This window comes from Stegastes partitus, unplaced genomic scaffold (genome assembly GCF_000690725.1).
Source record: "Stegastes partitus isolate 25-593 unplaced genomic scaffold, Stegastes_partitus-1.0.2 Scaffold508, whole genome shotgun sequence".
NCBI classification, from domain to species: Eukaryota; Metazoa; Chordata; class Actinopteri; family Pomacentridae; genus Stegastes; species Stegastes partitus.
In genome coordinates, this window is record NW_007578239.1 from 373,434 (window position 1) to 395,583 (window position 22,150).

The 22,150-nt window shown below is 43.2% G+C and overlaps 1 protein-coding gene across 1 annotated transcript; it reads left to right on the forward strand.

The window, feature by feature from the left end:
* Positions 1-4,017: 4,017 nt before the first annotated feature.
* On the forward strand, positions 4,018-20,995 carry kpnb1 (karyopherin (importin) beta 1). The gene is made up of 22 exons (XM_008287590.1): positions 4,018-4,343; positions 5,253-5,311; positions 8,672-8,854; positions 8,937-9,137; positions 9,647-9,799; positions 10,068-10,127; positions 10,208-10,297; positions 10,467-10,577; positions 10,653-10,754; positions 10,834-11,058; positions 11,605-11,796; positions 11,883-12,013; positions 12,324-12,471; positions 13,278-13,349; positions 13,427-13,571; positions 13,689-13,771; positions 14,591-14,698; positions 15,091-15,234; positions 16,027-16,132; positions 17,029-17,143; positions 18,309-18,470; positions 19,697-20,995. Coding segments are annotated over exons 1-22 (2,631 nt in total). The 5' UTR covers positions 4,018-4,303; the 3' UTR covers positions 19,698-20,995.
* The last annotated feature ends 1,155 nt before the right edge of the window (positions 20,996-22,150 follow it).

Here is a 22,150-nt window from a genome sequence, read left to right on the forward strand (position 1 = left end):
AAGGTGACAGAACAAGCAACCATTTTCTCTGGCTAACCAACCGTAGCTAGAAAGCTAACAAAACTTTGTTCTTGTGGTTCTAGTGGTCATTTTTCCCCACTTAAGCTCTGCATTTATAATGAGCTGTGTAATTAGCCTTTTAGCAAGCTGAGGTAAAAAGCTGACACTGACTCGTGTTAGTTCAGGTGTGCAAATGAGTCAGGAAAATAAAAACTGAAGAATAAATAAAGTCAATTAAATTACATTGAGAAAATGAGCAGGGAATTGCCATTGCCAGCTATATTGACATTAGCTTGTGACCTACTCCTTGCATTAGCTCATTAGCAAGTTTAAGCCACAAGCTAACGCTGGCTCGCTCCAAGTTGATTAGCTTTTTCCACATTTGCTTCATGGTACCATGTTAGCTTCCTAGCTACTTAATAGTTAGCTGGGTTCAAGTATCAACTAGTAGACAAAAAAAAAAGCCAAAATGAAATTTAAAAAAATTCTGAACTCGAGACACTATTTGTTTTCCAAGCTAGCTGTTCCAAGCAGGTGTTATCCTGCTACTTTGGAGATCAGTTTTGTGCTGAAATTAAAAGTTGAATTATTGTTTCATTAAGTGTGAAAATTAAGCAAATATGACCATTATTCACATCCAGCAGCTAGCATGTAACTCAGTCCTCACATGAGCTCATTATCGAGCTTAAACGACAAGCTAACTCTGGTTTGCTCCATGTTGGGTAGCTTGTTCCACATTCGCTTCGTGGTACCATGCTAGCTTTATAGCTACATATTAGTTAGCTGGTATCAGTGTTCCACTCAGAGAAAATAAAGTTAAATGAAATGGGGCCAAAAATTAAATTTTTGAGGGAAAATAAGGAGGCAAGAGCTGTGAGAAGCTAGCGTTAGCATCTTACAGGCGTTATAGTTTTGACTTGGGCTGAAATTCAAAGGTAATTCAGCATTAGGAGGGAAAATTAAAGTCAATGTGATCAACGTTCACATTATTTATCAAGAAAAATCCAGTTTTTGGTGTCTCATGTTTCTAATTCGCTGCTTTTTCTTTGTTTTTAAATGGCTGTAAAATTTTAATGTTTGAGCTGCTTCGACTAAATTTGAATCTGAACTTTGGCTGGATGTTTTTCACACGTTCTGACAGTTAACTGGTAAAAAGATGAATCAGTGAAATAACTGTCAGTTGCAGCTGCTCTTTAATATGAGTAAATATTGCAGCACTGCATTTCGCTGCAGTAAATCTCCTGCGAGCTCGACGTGAATTAAAGTATTATGGGAGAGCTGTTGCCATGACGCCTTGTTGTGCCATAAACGCACCAGATCAACTGTTGACGTGTGAATGGTCATTTTTTTTATACTTTATTTTTTTGTATTTGTTGTGATTTTGATGTTTTTTTTTTTTTTTTTACTGTATTGTGGCGGCTATGCCTCGCATGCTCTGTTCATGATGCTTCAAACTTCACCCAACAACAAGTGAGGAGATTAGATCTGATTGGACGATAATTCCTGACTCCCGAAAGCTCTTATCCAATCAGACCGCCAGACACGTCTCACCTGCGCTCCTCAGTCTTAGTAAAGCTGAATCTCTCTTGTCTTTGTCGATGTTTTAAAGATGCACTGGATCATCGTCTTCATCACCTTCATCCTCACCTTTTGCCAAATGTAGTTTTTGTTGTGAAACGGGGCATTTTATCCTGTTTTTCTTTGTGTTTGGTTCTTTTTTATACTTTGTCCATGACTCTTCCATTGTGTTGATGATGAAAAAATGAGGAAGAAGTTGGAACAAACTGTAAAAAGAGACACAAAAAGACCAACTCAAGGCAGCTACGTATGAGTGACTACTGTAAAATGACTAATAAAGAAGCAATGGGTTTGTTTTTACAGCCTGTTTCATCATTTCACCACAACAACAGCCACAACTCAAACTGGATTCACATATGTTTTAGATTTTACTGTGAGTTTGGAGAAACTGCAGATTTCGACCACTGAACCAACAACGTAAATCAGTTTTTAGGCGTGATTCTGCCGATTCACGTGAACTTCAAGCAGCTTTTTGATTATTCTTCGCTGTCAGACACTTAACACTTTAAGCTTTTTCAATGTAAATTAAGCAAACTGTTGATTTGAACAATTCATCAGCTTATTCTGACTCAAATCTTCTGCTCGTTTTCACATCTGCATAGTTTGTGTTATTAAGATAAATATCTTTAAATAATTTCAATTTTATTTCTGCTTCATTCTGAGGTTCTCCTGGTTTGGATTCACTGAACTAGGCTTTATTTAATTTCTTATTAAATTTCCCTCCTTACATTCAGACAAACCAGCAGGTCAGATGACTGAATTAGTCTGAGCTACATTAACATGATAACAGCTGATGTTTGGACCGTTTGGCGACAATCTGTCTCAGCTGTGACAATTTCTGATATAACTATGTTCAAATGAATCTAAGATATTTTAATTAACCCTATAAAACTGTCCAAGCATGTTAAAAAGCAGACCTTAAATCCTGAACTAAATTTGAAGAAAAACGCAGTTATCAAGCAAATTTCACTAAACTGCCTCACTAAACTCTACCTTGATTTCACTTCAGTATTTACTCACTGCATTCACACAATTCTGGACAGAGTTCACACACAAAACAATCAGGTCAGCCCCAGGTTTTACTTGAGTAAAAGTATCTTCAGCACAATGTAACTAAAGAGTAACCGTACTCAAAAAAACAGTGTGGATTAGTGGATTACTGACAATCCAAACATCAACAACCCCCCCCCCAAAAAAAGACAAAAAATGTTAAAATGTGCATTTTTTAAAAATCAAGATTCAAAAATAAACAACAACAACAACAACAACAAACAGTTCCAACTCACAGAAACATGAATGCAATAAAGAGTTCCACAAACTGAAGTAAACGCACCACAAAAATAAAAGTACTGAGTCGATCCGGAAGCATGCGCGCCCACGTGTACGCGTGCGAGACACAGCGCGCCAAGAGGAGGAAACGGGGCCGCGCGGGGAGAGGAGTGTCCTGTTGCGTTCAGGTATCACATTTCACTGTCGGACCTTCAAGATGCAAAGTCAGTTTTTGGTTCAAAATTAAAGTAAAAAAAAATGCATAAATATTGAAATCGTGTTTTTTTTTTCGTGTTTTTTTTTTTATTTTTTTTAAACAAGCCAACTTTAGAATTCATAAACGACAGTTTGATTGGCAACAGCTGCATCTAATAACAGATAGTTATCACTGATAACAATTTTATTTCCTCTGAGTCATTTTCCTACCAAAGCATCATTTGATTAAATGTAATTTACTTCTAATTAGACACAACAGAGCTTATATTTCCACACAAACTAAACTACAGCTTTCTGAATTCACATACATTCATTTCTAATTATTCTTTATAGCGTACAATGAGATAAAATAAAACACTACATAAACTAAACAGTGTTTACATAGTGGAACATGACTGTTTAAGTTTTCTAAACGTTGTACACATACATATTCACAAACATATTAATTTCAGGCTTGACTTGGTAAAACTAGAATTGAAATACTTAAATAAAATCACATTAAGAGTTAATTAAAAATGATTTGAAAATATTTGAAGGACTTCTATTTGCTGTATGATGCAGAATAAACTGTACACATGAAGCACTGGTTTAACATTATGTTGCATTTTATAAAACTGTGATATTTGTGTAAAATCTTAAGAGTAATGTAATTTAATTTAATATCATGTTATTTCCAGCCAACCATAGCTTTCTGAGTTCAAGTAAATTCATTTTCTTCAGCTTTGTTGTTTAATGTGTCTTTTTTTTAATGGCAAAAAAGTCAAAGTGATTGTTTTTCCATATTTTTTTCAAGAATTTGTATTCAAAGTGAAGTGAATGCATCTGCCTTTTACAATAATATAATATAATATAATATAATATAATATAATATAATATAATATAATATAATATGGAAACGTCCTGCGGTTCTTGAACGCAGCACGTCGCCTTGCAGCGTCACTACGTGATATCCCTCCGCTGGAGAGAAGCGCGCGGCCCTTTCCCTCCGACAACACAGGATGCGAACGGGCGGCGGTGAATCCACGAGACGTTTCTGTGCGCCACAGCCGTTACCGTTTCCCACAACATCCGAGTGAGAAGCACCGAGCGAGCACCGGGGAACCTCCGCCTCCTCCGCCACCGACCGAACCCGCCCTGTGGCTGGCACCGACTCACCTCCGTGGAAGAAACCTAATCCGCTGTGGGCGCTGCGCGGCAACCGAAACTGTCCGAGTGAAGAGCGAGGCTGCCGGGGGACGGAATGGAGCTCATCACTATCCTCGAGAAAACCGTTTCTCCAGGTGAGAATCCACCGCAGGCTCCGCTCTCACACCGCGGCCAGGCTCCGAGGCTGCTCTTCGGGCCGGCGACGGCGGTGTTTGCGCGGCGGCGGGCTGTTCCGGTGAGCCGGTGAAAGTTTGAAGGAGGGAGGAGGGAAATGCCTCGCTAGCTGCTAGCCGTTGATGCTAACCCAGCTAGGACTCCGGCCTGACACCGCTGCTGACTTCGCACTCTGCCGGCCGTGTAACCGCAGCTCAGCGGTGTCATTGAGCTGCCAGGCCGGTCGGAAGGTCCCACATCACGTTGTCATGGCAGCATCTTGTCGATGCGGTTGCATGGAGGCTGATCGTACCGCTGCCCGCAGCTGGTCCGGAGCCGCGACCCTGCCCATGCCTGCTGTAGCTGTTCCGCTAGCCTGTTAGCCGTTAGCTTGTATCATTCAAACTATCGGCCGCTTCTTCGCACGCCTGTCCCGGCTAACGCTACCGTAGAGCCGCTGCGAGGAGGACAAAAAAGTCCATCCAGGTGCGGGTTTACCTGCCCTCTGCAGGTTTACACCGAGTTGCTGCTGTTTTATTTGTCCAGAAAACTTTATTTGTGTCCCCTGAAACGTGTCCCGCTGGCCGGCTAGCATGCTAACCGAGGCTCCTGCTCCACGGTGGCTAACAAGCATGTTGCAGCCTCGGCGTGTTTCACAGCCGGACCGGCTGGTACCACCGGAGAAATCACGCTCTGCGGAACTAACGTCAGCATTTAGGGGGAAAATGTGAAAAGTGTTTGAGTGTATTATGATTGTGACAGCTGCTGAACCGGTTGAACCAGCCAGCTCCGGGCTCATGTCGTGTGTTAGCCTGATGCTAACTGTCAGCTAATTAGCTCCATCACACTGAAACAGCCCTCTCCCCCCTCCTCTCCCCCTCTCTCCCCAGATCGGAATGAACTGGAGGCGGCACAGAAGTTTCTGGAGCAGGCGGCGATAGAGAACCTGGTTAGTATAGCGGGATTTTATGGTGGAGGTGACCGGGGTGGAGGGGCAGCTGGTGGACAGGCTGCTGCTGCAGGCGGGCAGCAGCAGCGTGGATGGAGCGGAGAGGAGCCCCGGACAGCTGGAGCCCGCCCGGCTTCTGCCGCCTCCCTCCTCCCTCCTCCCCCTCCCTTCACTCACACACACACACGCACGCTCACACACTGTAATACAAAGGCACAGACACACACATTAACACAGACACACTGTGAGGCTGCTAGCGTTAGCATTTCATGGATTCAGCCTCTGATGTGCTTTTGGCTGCAGATCAGTTCATCCGGTTAAAGTGACAGAAATCCAGCTCATTTACACGCTTTCGATGGGTCACTTTAACAAAACTGCAATGATTATTCGATTTATGATGGCCAATAATGTCATTGCTGATCAATTTGATCACTAAAAATTAGTTTTGAGCGATTTCAAGTTAAAATTTCCAATTGCAGCTTCTTAAATGTGAACATTACTTACTTCTCTTTCTATTTCATGATGATAATGTGAATACTGGGGGGAAACAGGACATTTGACAGTTTGTCTGCAGCTGGTTGGTTAAAACTAAAAGCTGTCAGAACTGTTCATGTCGGGACATTTTCTTGTTTTTGTTAATGTTTTGTAGATAATGACTTTAATTCTTAAAGAACCTGCAGATTGTTTGTAGCTGTAAACAGGTAGCAGTGTGTTTTACAGGCTGTAATAACTGTCAGTTTACTGTCTGAGATGCACGAGAGGGATGGACCGAAACACTCAGGAAACGTTTGTCCAAAGTGGCGTCTTCACGTCTCTTATGTCCAAAGAAACTCGGTTACTCAAAGTCACTACTGACAGAAAACGCCGAGTCTTATTTACTGTTAATTTTAGTAATTTATCAAGGCGAAGCTATTTGAAGCGTTTCTATGTCACACAGGACAGTAAACTGAATATATTTAATGGACTGTTAAAGAAAGAGCTGAAGTTCCTCTTTAGAGAGTCGTGGATTATTTTCTGGATAAATCAGCTGTTTTGGTCAGAGTGTTGTGAAAAGTGTGGATCAGTTTTGCTTTGTTTTGCCCAAAGATAATGAGTGTGACTGTCATAGAGGAGGAAAGAAACCAGAAAATGTTCACATTGAAGTAGCTCCAATAAGAGACTGTTTTTATTAATGAAAAGAGAAAAAAAATCAAACTGATTATCGGAGTTGTTGATGAACATTAGACAGCTCGTTCATTTAACTGTTTAATCTATCAGTCAGCTGAGTCATGAAGCTAATCATTAGTTGTGGACCTTTGTTTTTACTTGAGAGCAGCTCAAGATGAATTTAAATGCTGAAAAAATGGTTCTTATCTTTTTTTTTTTGTTGTTGTTGTTGGTGAAACTGTGTTTAGTTCCAACAGTCCCACATATAAAAACACACAAGAAAGAAAGAAGCAGCTGCAACACTTGGATTATTTTTGGCTTTAAAATGAATAAATATCACTGCACATATGAGAGTCATTTAAGGAAACTGCTAAAAATTTGCATCTCTAGTTTCTTGAGGAAACTGTTTCCTCAATCAGTACTTGGCCACATTACCAATCAATAATCATGTGATGTTAGAAAAGCATGAAACACACTCGTGTTTGTTGTCTACATGCTAATTAAACTAATATTGGTGGTTAAATCTGAAAAAAAGTGAGCATCAGAAAAATATAAGAATTGAAGGAACGGATTAGCGATAGTTAGATTTTTATTTTTTTAAACTACAAGTCTGAATGAACGTCATTAACGGATATGAAGTTCAAAGCAACAAATTAGACTTAAAGAAATGCAGGATTTTCTAAAGAACACATAAAATACTGACTCAGACTGTTCTGTCAGATCCAACATGATTTAAAGTAAAGTCACAGCAGCAGCGATTGACTGTAAAACGCTTTATTTCAGTCCAAGTTGATGATTTTTGATGATTTATAAATACCTATTTTAATGAACGACCAGCAGAAAAAGGATTGAATTGGATTGTAATCACTTTAGTTTGACTTTATTAACTTTCTGATGCTACACAAGAGATAATTTAATGTTACACAACAGTGAAACACATAAAAAAGAAGCAAAGATGCACATTAAAGCAGGAAAGTAAAACCTGGAGGTTCAGGTGGATTCATGACCAAATCTCACATCTGCACATGATTTAAGTGGTCGTTTTTCATGTTTGATTCAGGAAGCAGCATTTGTATGTTAGTTTTTGAAGCAAACACAGGTGTTGTCTTCTGTCTGGAGGTTTGAAGGAGCTATTATGGGATGGATTTATCTTTATGTGAAAGCTGCAGCTGCTGCCAGTCTCCTTATTAGAACCAGTTATCAATGATCCAGAGAGGAAACATCTGATGGAGTTAAAACAGAAGTGACTGATGCGGGTTTTTCAGGAAGGACATTGATTATTGGTAACAGTCACGGCGGTCACGGACCTGAGACGTTGATTGTTTTATATTACCAGCATGTGACTGAAGGGAACCTAAAGAGTGTAAATACATTCGTTCATTTTACATTCCAGTGACCAAATTACACTTAAATAATTATGGACAGTCAGGATGAGGGGGAGAAAGAGACCTTAATTGTCTTTATAGTTAGTTTTTGTTTCTTTTCTCTTACTACATAAAAAAAAAAAGAATGCCATTAGTGTGCTGGATCGATGAGCAGTATCAGTAGGAGTAAAAGTACCACTTAAATCTTCCGTCCTGAGCGGAAGCTCTGCAGGTAAACTTCTGCTTTTTGAAGAAGTATTTTGTTGTTGAGCAGCTGCAGACTGTAGATGCGAACAGACAAGTCCAGATTCAGAGAGAAGCTGCAGGTTTGAGCACGATTTAAACTGCAGATGAGCTGACGGAGGCCCAGAGAGCATGATGGGAGTTGATAGTGCTTTTATTGTGAAGGGTCAGGCAGCAGAGAGCTCGGTTTTGGTTTTTTACTGATACAGAATCACGTTAATTTTTCACTCCAACTCCAGAGAAAATCCGATTGGTCCTGCAGTTTGATGAAAGTGTTGATATTATTCTTTCTGTTCCTGAGGTTTTCAGCTGTAAATGTTCACCAGGAAAAGATAGAAACTAACTTTATCTGAAATATGAAGCTTTCATGAACTGTGAACTCAAAAAGGAAAAGAACAATAAAATGTACAAATAAATATGAAATAACCAAAACATGGAAAACACTAAAAAACAAAATACAAAGCTTGCTAATATGTCAAATCTTTGGACTTGTTGGTTTTTAATGTGTATTTTTGTAGATTCATAACTTAGTTTTAGTTAATTAATCAGGTCAATCAGAACTCGACAGGTGACTCTGTGTCCTCACTCTCTCCTCTGTGTCCTCCAGCCCACATTCCTGGTGGAGCTGTCCAAGGTTCTAGCAAACCCGGGGAACACTCAGGTGGCTCGAGTGGCTGCAGGTCTGCAGGTGAAGAACTCTCTGACCTCCAAAGACCCAGACGTTAAGACTCAGTACCAGCAGCGATGGCTGGCCATCGACGGCAACGCTCGCCGCGAGATCAAGAACTACGTAAGTCCTCAGATCAGTGGCAGCGGTTCTGCTCAGGTTCTGCTCGACGTTCTCCTCTCTAACCTCTGTGTTCCCATTGCAGGTTCTACAGACTCTGGGCACGGAGACGTACCGACCCAGCTCGGCCTCGCAGTGCGTCGCCGGCATCGCCTGCGCCGAGATCCCCGTCAACCAGTGGCCCGAACTGATCCCACAGCTGGTGGCCAACGTCACCGACCCGTCCAGCACCGAGCACATGAAGGAGTCCACGCTGGAGGCCATCGGATACATCTGCCAGGACATTGTGAGTCAGACGCACGTTCTTTATTCTATACATACTTTTTTACTCCACAACCACCTTCAGAAGACATACAGTGTTGAACGAGGGCGGAAAACCTGTTTTAATATACAGTGAATAAAAACGGTGGAAATTTATCAAAACCAGTGGAATATATGACAGTAAATGATGAGATTAAAATAAAATCCAGGCCATAAATCTTTCCAAAGGTAGGACTGAAGTTAGAAATGAAACCCACTAGAGGTGAGAGAATAATCTGCATTGCTATAATAAAAGCAGTTAATCTGTAATCAGCAGCAGAAATATGCGAGTACAGAAACCGTAGATCGGAATCTCAAAAACTCACTGATGTAGTCTGATAGAGGCTTTTAAAATGAGTCGTGTAGAAGAAAGTGATGCTCGTGAAATGTCACGATTTGGTTAATTACCAGAACAACACACCTCACATGGTGCGTTCAGGTGCTCTTTTAAAGCATAAAACCTGATGTTTCTCTCTCTGGTTGTGTTGCGTTCAGGACCCGGAGCAGCTGCAGGAAAACGCCAACCAGATCCTGACGGCCATCATCCAGGGCATGAGGAAGGAGGAGCCGAGCAACAACGTGAAGCTGGCTGCGACCAACGCTCTGCTCAACTCGCTGGAGTTCACCAAAGCCAACTTCGACAAGGAGGTACTGAGTTACTCACCTGGAAATGATCTGCGTTCTTCTGCCCCAACATCTCTGATCAAACTGTTGGTTCTGTTTGGAGAACCATTTTGCTCCAGAACTCTGCAGATCATATTTATTTCTACCTTCACTGTAAATCAATTTAAACAACAACTGCTCAGAGTTACTGACTTGTTCTAAACATGAAATTCGCTCTCCAACATGTGACGTAAAAGTCAGACTGATCTGTTCTTCCTGTCTGTTTGAACCATGTTTTTGCTGATGTTTTCAGACGGAGAGACACTTCATCATGCAGGTGGTTTGTGAAGCGACACAGTGTCCCGACACCAGAGTGAGTAAAACCTCCGGATGTGTTTGGCTCGAGTGAAGCTGTTTGTGATGTTTAACCTCTGCTCTCTCTGCTGCGTTCAGGTGCGCGTGGCGGCTTTACAGAACCTGGTGAAGATCATGTCTCTGTATTATCAGTACATGGAAACGTACATGGGACCTGCTCTGTTCGCGGTAAGAACCGGGAGCAAACTTTACACTTTGCCACTTCAATACAGAGAAAGAACTGAAACACTTCAGACGATGTTAAGTTATAGTTTGAATGCACCTTTACATTTCGATGTACCACGGTACTCCATGCTCCCAGCTTTAAATGTTGTTCCACTTGTTTCTCTTCTGTCAGATCACCATCGAGGCGATGAAGAGCGACATTGATGAGGTGGCCTTACAGGGCATTGAGTTCTGGTCCAACGTCTGTGACGAGGAGATGGACCTGGCCATCGAGGCCTCAGAGGTCCGTGAGATTTTATTTTGAAAAACACACATGCACTTTGTGGGCTTCCTGTCTGACTGTTGACTCTGTTGGCAGGCCTCGGAGCAGGGACGCCCTCCAGAGCACACCAGTAAATTCTACGCCAAAGGGGCCCTGCAGTACCTGGTCCCCATCCTGACCCAGACCCTCACCAAACAGGTACCTCACCTGTCCAGCCCTCACCTGCTCCTCCTGTTCCCACCGCTGTCTGACTAATGTGCTGCTGTATGTCCTGCAGGACGAGAATGACGACGACGATGACTGGAACCCCTGTAAGGCGGCTGGAGTTTGTCTGATGCTGCTCGCCACCTGCTGCGAGGACGACGTGGTTCCTCACGTTCTGCCCTTCATCAAAGAACACATCAAAAACCCCGACTGGCGCTACAGAGACGCCTCCGTCATGGCCTTCGGTTCCATCCTGGAAGGACCCGAGCTGAACCAGCTCAAACCGCTCGTCATACAGGTCAGTAACTAACCCGTCACTAACTAACCATGTCAGTAACTGACCAGCCACAAACTAACCAGGTCAGTAGCTTACCCATCAGTAACTAACCATGTCAGTAACTGACCAGCCACAANCAGGTCAGTAGCTTACCCATCAGTAACTAACCATGTCAGTAACTGACCAGCCACAAACTAACCAGGTCAGTAGCTTACCCATCAGTAACTAACCAGGTCAGTAGCTAACCTGTCACTAACTGACCAGGTCAGTAGCTTACCCATCGCTAACTAACTAGGTCAGTAACCTAACCTGTCAGCCAGCCAATAACTAGCCAGATGAGCAACTGACCACCCACTACATAACCAGATCAATAACTAACCAGGTCAGTAACTAACCCATAACTTGCTAGCCAGATCATACAGGTCATTAACTGACTTATCACAAACTAAAAGATTCATGCAGGTCTGTAACTGACCGATATCAACTAAACAGTTTAGTGGCTACTTCTTCGCTAACTAACCCATCACTGACTAACCTCTCATTAACTAACCCGTTCTCTGCCTCCAGGCGATGCCCACCCTGATCGAGCTGATGAAGGACCCCTCGGTGGTGGTCCGGGACACCACAGCCTGGACTGTTGGGAGGATCTGTGAGCTGCTTCCTGAAGCCGCCATCAACGAGATGTACTTGGCGCCGCTGCTGCAGTGTCTGATCGAAGGTCTCGGGGCGGAGCCAAGAGTGGCTTCCAACGTCTGCTGGGTGAGCCGGGGGTCTGTGGAGGATGGTGGTGGTCTAGAGGTCGTCTTAGGTTATGATCCCCTGGTTAACTGTTCCCCCTCCACCAGGCGTTCTCGTCTCTGGCCGAGGCAGCGTACGAAGCAACGGATGCAGCGGAGGACCAGGAGGAGCCCAGCACCTACTGCCTGTCCTCGTCTTTCGAGCTCATTGTCCAGAAGCTGCTTGAGACCACAGACAGGTGAGCTCAGTCACACCAGCAGGGCGCCTGCTGCACGATGCCATGATTTCATTCGGAAGTTGAGGAGCTTTTAAACATGTCACAAATGAAGGAATTGGTTTCTACTGAATCAAACTCAGAAGCTTAAATCCATCAGCTTGGACCCACAAAGACATCTTTAGCTGTGTATTACTGTTATGTGGTAGTTTTTCATCACACTTTTGGTCATTTTATGTCACATTTTGGTCATTTTGCATCACTTTTATGTGAACTGGATTCTCCTGAAGTCTGTAAACTGGATGAGGATTGATCGGTCTATTTGGTTCTTCAGGCCCGATGGTCACCAAAACAACCTGCGCTCGGCCGCTTACGAGGCGCTGATGGAGATCGTGAAGAACAGCGCTAAGGACTGTTACCCTGCAGTCCAGAAGACCACGCTGGTGATCATGGAGAGGCTGCAGCAGGTCCTGCAGATGGAGGTGAGACTGATGGAGACTTCACTGACGGAACAGAGCCTAAACTCCTGTCCAGTCTTTTTTTTTTGTGCTCAATTGTCACTTGTTTGGAGCTGTTTCAATCAAGTTGTAAAGAAAAAAATGAATTGAATCAAAATTTCTCAAACTTGGTGAATTAAAAGTGCTTCACAAGAGAAAAAAAAATGCTTCAGAACATCATAAAATATGTCAAAATATTACAAATGAGCTGAAATGAAAAGTTGCAATCAGTTCCTTTCAGAACCAACTGATTCTCCATCTACAGTAGCTTGAGTATATTTAATGAAGCCATACAAAGTTTTACCTACATACTGTGGGTGTTTTCAGAGTTAAAGTACATCGTGGTGGCTCCAGATGTCGCGCTCAAAGCTGGTTATAAATGAAATGAACAAACTTCAGATTGAGTTTTAAGACTGTGACACCTGGATGGATGTAGAACTGATTTAGTTGCAGTTTCAACAGAACTCAAATGTGTGTTTCAGCCCTGAATATTTCATGTGTCTGTCTGCTGTAGTGATGAAGTTATGAGGCTCAGAAATGATGGAAAAAGTAAAATTTAAATTAAAGTGTGAAATTTGGACCCACCTCTATGGACGTCAAGGGCTTATAAAACTTTGCTTCATTAAATATACTGAAGTTACTGTAGACAACAAGGTGCAGCAACTAAATTCTGAATTTATTAAGAGAAATGGAACCTCTGTGGAGGAAATCATCAGTTTTTAATGACACTTAAAGCGTACTTTCAGTGTTGAATGTGAAACTGTGTTTAAAAGCTGCTCTCTGTTTTTCAGTCTCACATCCAGAGCACCTCAGACCGGATCCAGTTCAATGACCTGCAGTCGCTGCTCTGTGCCACTCTACAGGTGAGCAGCACACCTGTCCTGCAGTGTGTCGGTGCCGTTGTTGACGTGTTCTCTGAGCGTTCTCTGTGTTCTTGCAGAACGTTCTCCGTAAGGTGCAGCATCAGGACGCCCTGCAGATCTCGGACGTGGTGATGGCGTCTCTGCTGAGGATGTTTCAGAGCACGGCCGGCTCCGGAGGCGTTCAGGAGGACGCTCTGATGGCCGTGTCCACGCTGGTGGAAGGTACGAGGCTCTGATCAGGACTTTAACTGGATCTCAGTTAATCCTGTTAACTCAACACCTGAAAGGGCTCAGTGCTGCTGCCTGGAAGTTGTGACTGAGTTTAGTTCTTTTTTGCAGTTCTGGGCAGCGACTTCCAGAAATACATGGATGCCTTCAAGCCTTTCCTGGCTATCGGACTGAAAAACTACGCTGAGTATCAGGTAGGAACCCAACTGTTCTCCTGCAGGAACCACCGTGGAGCTCAAACACTGCTGGAGTCCAGAGTCCAGTTCACTGTCTGAACTGGTTCTGACACAATGTTGATCTTCAGCTTCTGCTTTATAGACGTCTGCATGTGGACAGAAGCTGTTTCTGATTCCATCCGAGTCTGAAGTGTCACAGAGATTCAAGTCTTAGACGTCAGACCCACTAACCTCATTTTACTCAGAGGGCCAAAAATGTCCTCGTCAAAAAGCAGACATTTTGGTGATTTTACTTTTTTTTTTCGTGGTAGCTTTGCATCACTTTTTTGGCATATTTTGTTTTACAACTTTTTGCTATCATTTCCATTCGATTACAGTTGTTTTGCTTCACATTCTGGTCATTTGACATCTTCTTGGAGATGGACTGGAGATGATCAGAAACAGACTGATCAGTCCAGTGGCTACTCTTTAGAAAAAGTCAGAAACCACCTAAGGAGAGAATGTTTCAGCTTTTATTAACTTTTCTAACAACTTTAAAACTTTGTGTGCGATTCCGAGAAAGTTGTTGATGAGTTCAGCTGTAAATGTTAACGCTGGGTTCCTGAAACGTTCTGCAGCTCCATCTATAGAACTAATTTAACTCCAGTTTTGATTTCTGTTTGTTGATGAACAATGTGAATCATGTCTCGTCTTTGTTTAGTTTTGATACTTGCTGTGATGAATGTTTCTGCTCCTGTTTGTGTTGAAGAGACTCAGTCCTCAGCAGCAGGGCTGTGCAGGCTGATACTGATGATGCTGTATTGGCTAATATTGATGATGTATTGGTGACTGCTGCAGGTGTGTCTGGCGGCGGTGGGGCTGGTGTGCGACCTGTGCAGAGCTCTGATGTCCAACATCCTGCCTTACTGTGACGAGATCATGCAGCTGCTGCTGGAGAACCTTGGGGTGAGACGCTGCACCCACACTGCCATCGATCGTGTGTTTGGTCTGTGATGATAAATCATGCACCACGCTGACTGTGATGTAAAACCAACCACGTTTATCTGAGACCTGAACACGTCACTGTCAGTCTGTAAAAGCTGCTGCCGCCTTCTTTAAAGTAGATTCAGTTTCATGTGTGAACCAGCAGCTGGAACAGACTGGAAGCAGAGAGTCAGAGCTTCTGCTGCAGCAGGTAGAAGCTGTGAAACCTTGCATGAAAGCATCTCCACCTGCTGATGATGAAACAGTAACGTTGATCCTGTTGCAGCTGCTGGTTTTTCAGACTTCAGTCCTTCCTCTGTCTTGTTTGCCACATCCAGCTGTGCTGCTGTTAAACGTCCCCCTTCTCTGTTCAGAATGAAAACGTTCATCGGTCGGTGAAGCCTCAGATCCTCTCAGCGTTCGGCGACATCGCTCTGGCCATCGGAGGAGAATTTAAGAAGTATCTGGACATCGTGCTGGACACCCTGCAGCAGGCGTCTCAGGCTCAGGTGGACAAGGTAAAGACTGAGCCAGTCACTGAGTTTATTATAAAAGCAACCAAATCTGGTGACCTCAGAATCAACTGATTCTCTATCTACAGTAACTTCAGTATATTTAATAAAGCCCTGCAAAGTTTTACCTTCATACTATGAATATTATCAGAGTTATAGGCCCTTGAAGTCCAAAGAGGTAGGTCCAAATTTTATACTTTTTGATGGGAAATTAACCCTTTCCACCATTTCTGAGCCTCATAACTTCATCAGTACAACAGATAGACACGTTAATGTTCAGGGCTGAAAAACACATCTGAGTTCTGTTAAAAACTGCAACCAAGTCAGTTTTACGTCCACTCCAGATGTCACAGTCTAAAGACTAAATCTGTTTTTTGTTCTTTTTCTCTACAACCACCTGTATTAGAAAATAGTTTGTCTACAACATGAACCTGGTATCAAATGGAGGTAAAATGAGACCTGTCAGATCAACAAACATTGATTCATGATGGCTGGGTTCTGTGAAGTTTAGCAGCGAGTCACAGGCGTCCGGTATCAGAATTATTTTTCTGTTCAGCTAAGAGTTTAACCAGGTATTGACAAGATTTTATGAACATGAAATAAAATCAAAATGTAATAATGTCCGAGTATGTCAGTTAAATGGGGAAGGATTCAGTGTGTTTGGTCTGTGATGATAAATCATGCACCACGCTGACTGTGATGTAAAACCAACCACGTTTATCTGAGACCTGAACACCTCACTGACACCGACTCCGAGGGCTCAGACTATTTCCTGCTAACCGTGACTGTGTGTTTCAGACGGACTACGACATGGTGGACTACCTAAACGAGTTGAGGGAGGGCTGTTTGGAGGCCTACACTGGCATCATCCAGGGCCTGAAGGGTGACCAGGAGAACGTCCACCGTAAGACTCAACACACTCACATCCTGCTCATCAGTGTGCACAGGTTCTAACCGAACTCAGCTGGACCTGTGTCTGTTAGTTTGACTTTAACGCCCTGAAACCAGCAGCACGTCGCTCACACGTCATTTCTACAGTCAGTCAAACGACTCCAGTCCAGTCAGACGTGTCTAAACACTGGACCTACAGAGAATCACATAATCTGCTGAAATCAATTTATCAATGGCTCCATTCATGTCTTTTTGTGATTTTGCCCCGTTTTGCATGTGTGTGTGATTTGTGCAACTTTTGATTGTGAGTTTGCATCTTTTTGTGGCTGCTTTTTGTCTTTTTGCGGTAATGTTGTGGTGAATTTGAGACTTTTTTTGGATGATTTTGAGTATTTTATTCATTTATTTATTTATTTTGCATCTTTTTGTCATGATTGTCTTCCCTTGGGTATGTATCTGTTTGTCATTTTGTGTTTTCTCTGTTGACATAGTGTCAGTTTGGAGCTGAGTCCCAGTAGATGTTGAATAATTAACTATGGATTCACCCTGACGGGATTAATTAGCTTAGCTTAGCATGAAGTGTGGAACCGGCAGGCAATGAGCGCTTAGACTGATCGCTGTTTGTACGCACTGGTTATAAAGGCGGCTTAAAGAGGTTTATATCCACACCTGCAACACATGACCACAGTGTGTCAGGCGACGTCGGTTCCTCTTCCTGTCTGCAGTGAATCAGGAGGATTTTACGACGTCGCAGAGAAACTTGGGTCTTTTTCACCCAGAAAGCTTCCGGCTGCAGCCGAAAATAAAACAGCTTCCTGGTTTTGCGGGACCCAACAAACACAAACAAATGATCGTTAAACTGACCCATGAACTGTGAACTGTTTCTTACCTCTGTCCTTCCTCCTGCAGCCGACGTGATGCTGGTCCAGCCTCGGGTGGAGTTCATCCTTTCCTTCATCCATCACATCGCCGAGGATGAGGATCACTCTGACGGAGTCGTGGCCAACGCTGCTGGACTCATCGGGTGAGAAGATTTAACTTTAACCTGTTCTTAGATCAGAATGACCCGCAGATGTTAAACACTTAGTCTGAGGCCTGAAAACTGACTCCAGATGTTGCATCATCAGTCACCTCTCAGAAGTGCAATCTGTTTCCAGATTAATTCAGTCATTATTTGGCAAAAAACAGGAGTTTCATTCTTCAGGAATTATTTCTTAAACAAGTATCAGCTTCCCTAAAACCTTCAAGAGGTGACGAATGAGAAAGAAGCTGCAACTTTCCCTGAAACAACAGTGTTGGTGATGTTTTAAACAGTTCCCTTCAGTGTGTTAAGTAGCTGATTTTGTGCAAATTAAAGTCTGCAAACTTAGATTTGAGTCATTTTGGAAAGTTTTGATTCTGGAAATGTTTTGAGTCGTTTTTCAAACCAAACAAATTTTGAGAGATTCTGAACAAATTAGTTGAGTCATTTTTTTTGTCTGTATTGACACGTTTTTTTGTGTAAGGTGAATAATATTTCTGTCATTTTGGACACTTTTTCATTATTTGGAGTCATTCTGGACAAATTCTGTCTTTTACATGTTTGAGCCGTTTCAGACAAATGTATTGGGACAGATTTAAAGTGTGTTGAACTGTTGTTTTTGTGCATGTAAAAGGTCTAGAACTTGCGGCAGATAAACATTCTCACAGACTCTCATCATGTCCAGAGTCTGGGCTCTTTAAAGCTCCGTGTGGTGTCTAATAGTTGATCTCCGGTGTGTTCGGTCTGTGAAGAGAATTCATGCACCACGCTGACAGTGTGATGACAAACCAACCACAACCTCTGAGACCTGCAGCACCAAGAGCAGCTCATCCATCCATCAGTTATAGGTCTTTAAAATGTCAAAAAGTGTGGACCAGTGCTTCCACAGAGCAGAGAGGAGACAACAAGAGAGACTGAGAGGAAATCAAACCTACTGGATCACAAAATACATGCAGCACGGCTCAAAAAGAGTTTACAAAGCAGCAAGTTGGTGGAAGATACATTCAGCATGGTGAAACATCTTTCTACACTGTGTAGAGGGAAAGGTTGTAGGGGCTGTAAACATGGAAAAAGTTGGTTCCAGGTTCTTGTTGTCTGACTTGCTAACATTAGGAGCCTCCTTTTGTTTGTTTTGTTGTTGACCTGTTGTGTTGTTGTGCGTCCTCAGCGACTTGTGCACGGCGTTCGGTAAAGACGTGATGAAGCTGGTGGAGGTTCGTCCGCTCATCAACGACCTGCTGACGGAGGGTCGACGCTCCAAAACCACCAAGACCAAGACACTGGCGACCTGGGCCACCAAGGAGCTGCGCAAGCTCAAGAGCCAGGCCTGGTGAGTCGCACATCTGACACGGGACACAACAGGATTCTCTAAATGAGGATTCTTCTTTGATTCTGACATTCATCACTCTGACTCCTTCATTTTTTCCTGTAGCAATGTGCTGCAGGCTTTCACAACAAAAGTTTGTTAAAGTGTGGACACCTCATTGAATTTTTCAACTCTCATCATTTTAGATTTTTTATTTTTTTTTTGGCAGTTTGGCAGCTAAATATTGTTACCAAACTATAGTGAAAAAAAATCAGCGTTCTGTTATTTATTGTGAGCCGAACTAAAGGACCAGTTTAAGTCCAGACACTTTATTTTTGGTTCAGTTTCCTGATGCAACAGCAGGTCAGAGCTGACACATTTAAGGTCAGGCCTCCAGACTGTGACCAAAATGGTTGCATATGTGACCTGTTTTTCGTGATCATTTAGCTGTTACGTTGTCCCTGTAATCGGCACAGGCAGCTACTGCGTTAGCCACAGTGATTGAAATCAGCTCTTTTATTTCCTCTGTGAGTGTGTCAGTCTGTTTCTGCCTGATTCATAAAACGAGCTCCTGAGCTGATGTGTGTTCCTCAACCAGAAGAGAAGGAGAGGTTCAGCTCAGACTCACCTGGTGATCAGAGTGCAGGCAGAAGGATACTGAGCCGGAGAGCCGTCCTGTAACAACCGCTTACGCAATAGTCGGGCGGCAAAATTACATAATTCTTGATCACAGCTTCAAGCCACTATAAGAGAATGATTGAGTGTCGTCTTTATGTTTTAAAATGTGATCCGCTCATAAAAGGCGTAGCATACTTATGTACACCGTTTCCTCCGCTCATAGAAAAGAGCGCATGTGGATCAAATCACTGTTTCATCTCAGATAAATCTGACTTTAGAACACTTTATTTTACTCTTTTCAAACTACTTTTTGCTCACACAACTGTCTGAGCACACCGCAGCCACCAAGCAGCAAATATCACAGCCTGCAGTGGGAGGCGTTTAGGGACCATCGGTAAATGTGGCATCTATCGATACTGACAAGTGAGCGGTGCAACTAACTGACAGTGAAGAAGTTGGTCTGGAGCCTGTTGAAGGATCATCAGAACATTAGAAATCCAGGTTCTGATGTTCTTTAAAGATGATGCACTCTTTAAAGTTACTGTTGATGTCTGAAACTGGTTCACTGTTGGTCCGGCTGCTGACTACGACTTCTGTTTCTCCTTCTTCTCTTCGTCCTTCTCCTCCTGCAGATTGTTTCGGTCGGGGACAGAGAGAGAGAGCCTTTGGTAGAGAGACATCAGTGAACAATGAGGAGAATCTCTTCCTGGATTTGACTCTTCTGTGTCGAATCGTGTCGCAGCAGGAAGTGACATGATGATGATGATGATGATGATGAGTGTCTGTGTGAGCGAGAGAGACGTGTGAGCGAGCGAGCGAGCGAGATGATGACATCACACCACCTTCAGTTCCAGCCGGCGCCCCCCTTCCCCCCTCCTCCCGGTTAAAGTAACCTTGCCCCCTCCTCGGAGCCCCTCCCCCTCCTCTCGCCGTGTCGCCGGGCTCTCCTACGACATCACGTCACCGACCCGCCGCCGCCGCCCCCCCATGCCGCGGGAGGGGGGGGAGGAGGGGCCTTTAGTGAAGCTGAACCTTCGTGGACTTCTTCTTCTGTGGAAATTTTTGTTGCTCTTACTTTTCTTCTTCTTCTTCTGAGCACTAAAACGGCGATGGAGCCTCGGCGGACGGACGCCTCCGTGTGCGGCGCTCTTATCAGACAACGGCAGCACTAAATTAAACAAACCTTCATCAGAATGCTGAGCGGAGCGAGTGCCAAATGGAAATAGTTTAGCAACGCTGAAAGCCGGCGGCGGGCGGCGAGCTGCTGCAGTTTTTGTTTGGGAAAGGGTCACTCACCATTTTTGCTTGTTTAAAAAGATTTCAGAGAATTGAAGACGTTTGTATAAGGTTATATTTTTCCATTGCTATGATGAAAATACAATTAAAAACAATAAAATGATATGAAACATTCCCCAAGCAGTTCTGGTGATTTCGCTCTTCTTGTCTGTTGGACTCCTGGACTTTTGGACTCTGCTGATTGGATGCTGAACTCTGGCCGCCTCCCACTGTCGGTTTGTTTACTCGACGCCACAAAGAACCATGATTTTTGTTGTTTTTCTTGTTTTTGTGTTCGGCGGCTTGGCGGCCGCTCCTCGTCGCCGGATTACTTTTTGTTGGGAGTTTGTAGTTGGTGTGAGAATCACGTCTGACACAAAGCTTAGACGCTGCAGAATCCTGTGAGCACGCTCAGTGCCGCCTGCCCGCCTCCACGCCGCGGCTGCATCACTGCGCCTTCAGCCGCTCTCACAGAAAACAGGTGAGCTGAAGGCGAAGTGATGCAGCCTCGGAGGGCTCTGATTCTGTGGAGGCGCTGTGGTGACATGATGAACCTGGCAACTCGATTATTATTGAATTGTGAATCATTTAAAGCCAATCTGCTTTTTATTTCATATTCAACTTTAGTGAACTAATAAAGTCTATATTGTACTGAACCTGCTGCTGCTGCTGCTTCTTCTGACCAACAGTCTGAAACATGAGTAATTTCTGTTTATTCACCTGATGGCTCAAAGCAATATTGTAGAAGGTTATGCATGTCAGAGAATGTATTGTAGCTCAGGTGTAATACATGGTTGTACCACCAGGTGGAGCCTCTTACTGTTCAGTGCTGTAGAGACCAGAGGAGGTGCCACTCAAAATACAGAGTGCATCAGGGGTTTTAGCAGTAAAGGGCCACCATGACAGAGACGTCTGTGGAGGTTAATGAGCCCACACATTTGCATAGTTTACAGGAGGATGATATTTTAAACCTTGTTAATTTGATGAAGCTGCAGTTGTACATGTCTGGGCTTAAAATAGATAAAATTGGCTTGTGTAGAACTGCCATCTGTATTTACAGTAGTGATAAGAGGATTATTCATTGCTACTATCGGTTAAGAAAATTGCTTAAAAATTTGCATCCATATGTGATGTCTTTGTTTTTTTTTGTTGTTGTCGTACATTGAGTCATAGACGCTCACAGGTGGAAACATTGCTCCAGAGCTACAAGCTTAACCATACAGTCAAATGCTAGCTGTTTTGATGTCGATATCTGCAAATCGCTCAATGCTCATTTCTGAAACATGTCTTGGCTTTACAAGGCCACACAAAGGGTTTGATGTGCCTTACGTTTGTCCTCCATTTTAATTTTTTTGTCGTTTTTCATGGCCTGTTCAACATATTTCATCCAAACCATCATTAAACTTTGTTCGCAACACATTTCAAGGAACCTGAACGTCACAGAGAAGTTTGATTTGAAACAAATAGTTTTTCAGCAATTAGCTAGCAAAGCTATGTGTGTGGTCAAATAAATTCAAACTGCGATGTTCTTATTATTCGTCAATACTTCAAGGTAATACCACATTGGGCCACATGCAGTTTCCCCACAACTGGGTGCTATATTTCAAAAGATTTTTTAAAAAATGGAGCTTGAAACATGCTTCTAATTTCAAACTGTCCGGCTGTGATCACACCAGCAGTTTCTCATACATGCAGTCTAGTTTTTACTTTAAAAAAATAATAATTTCCACAATGCAGAAGAAGACGTGGCCTTTTCAGAGTCTGAAGCCGCGTTCAAGTTGACTGTCCTGGTGAATAGCGTTATATAATTT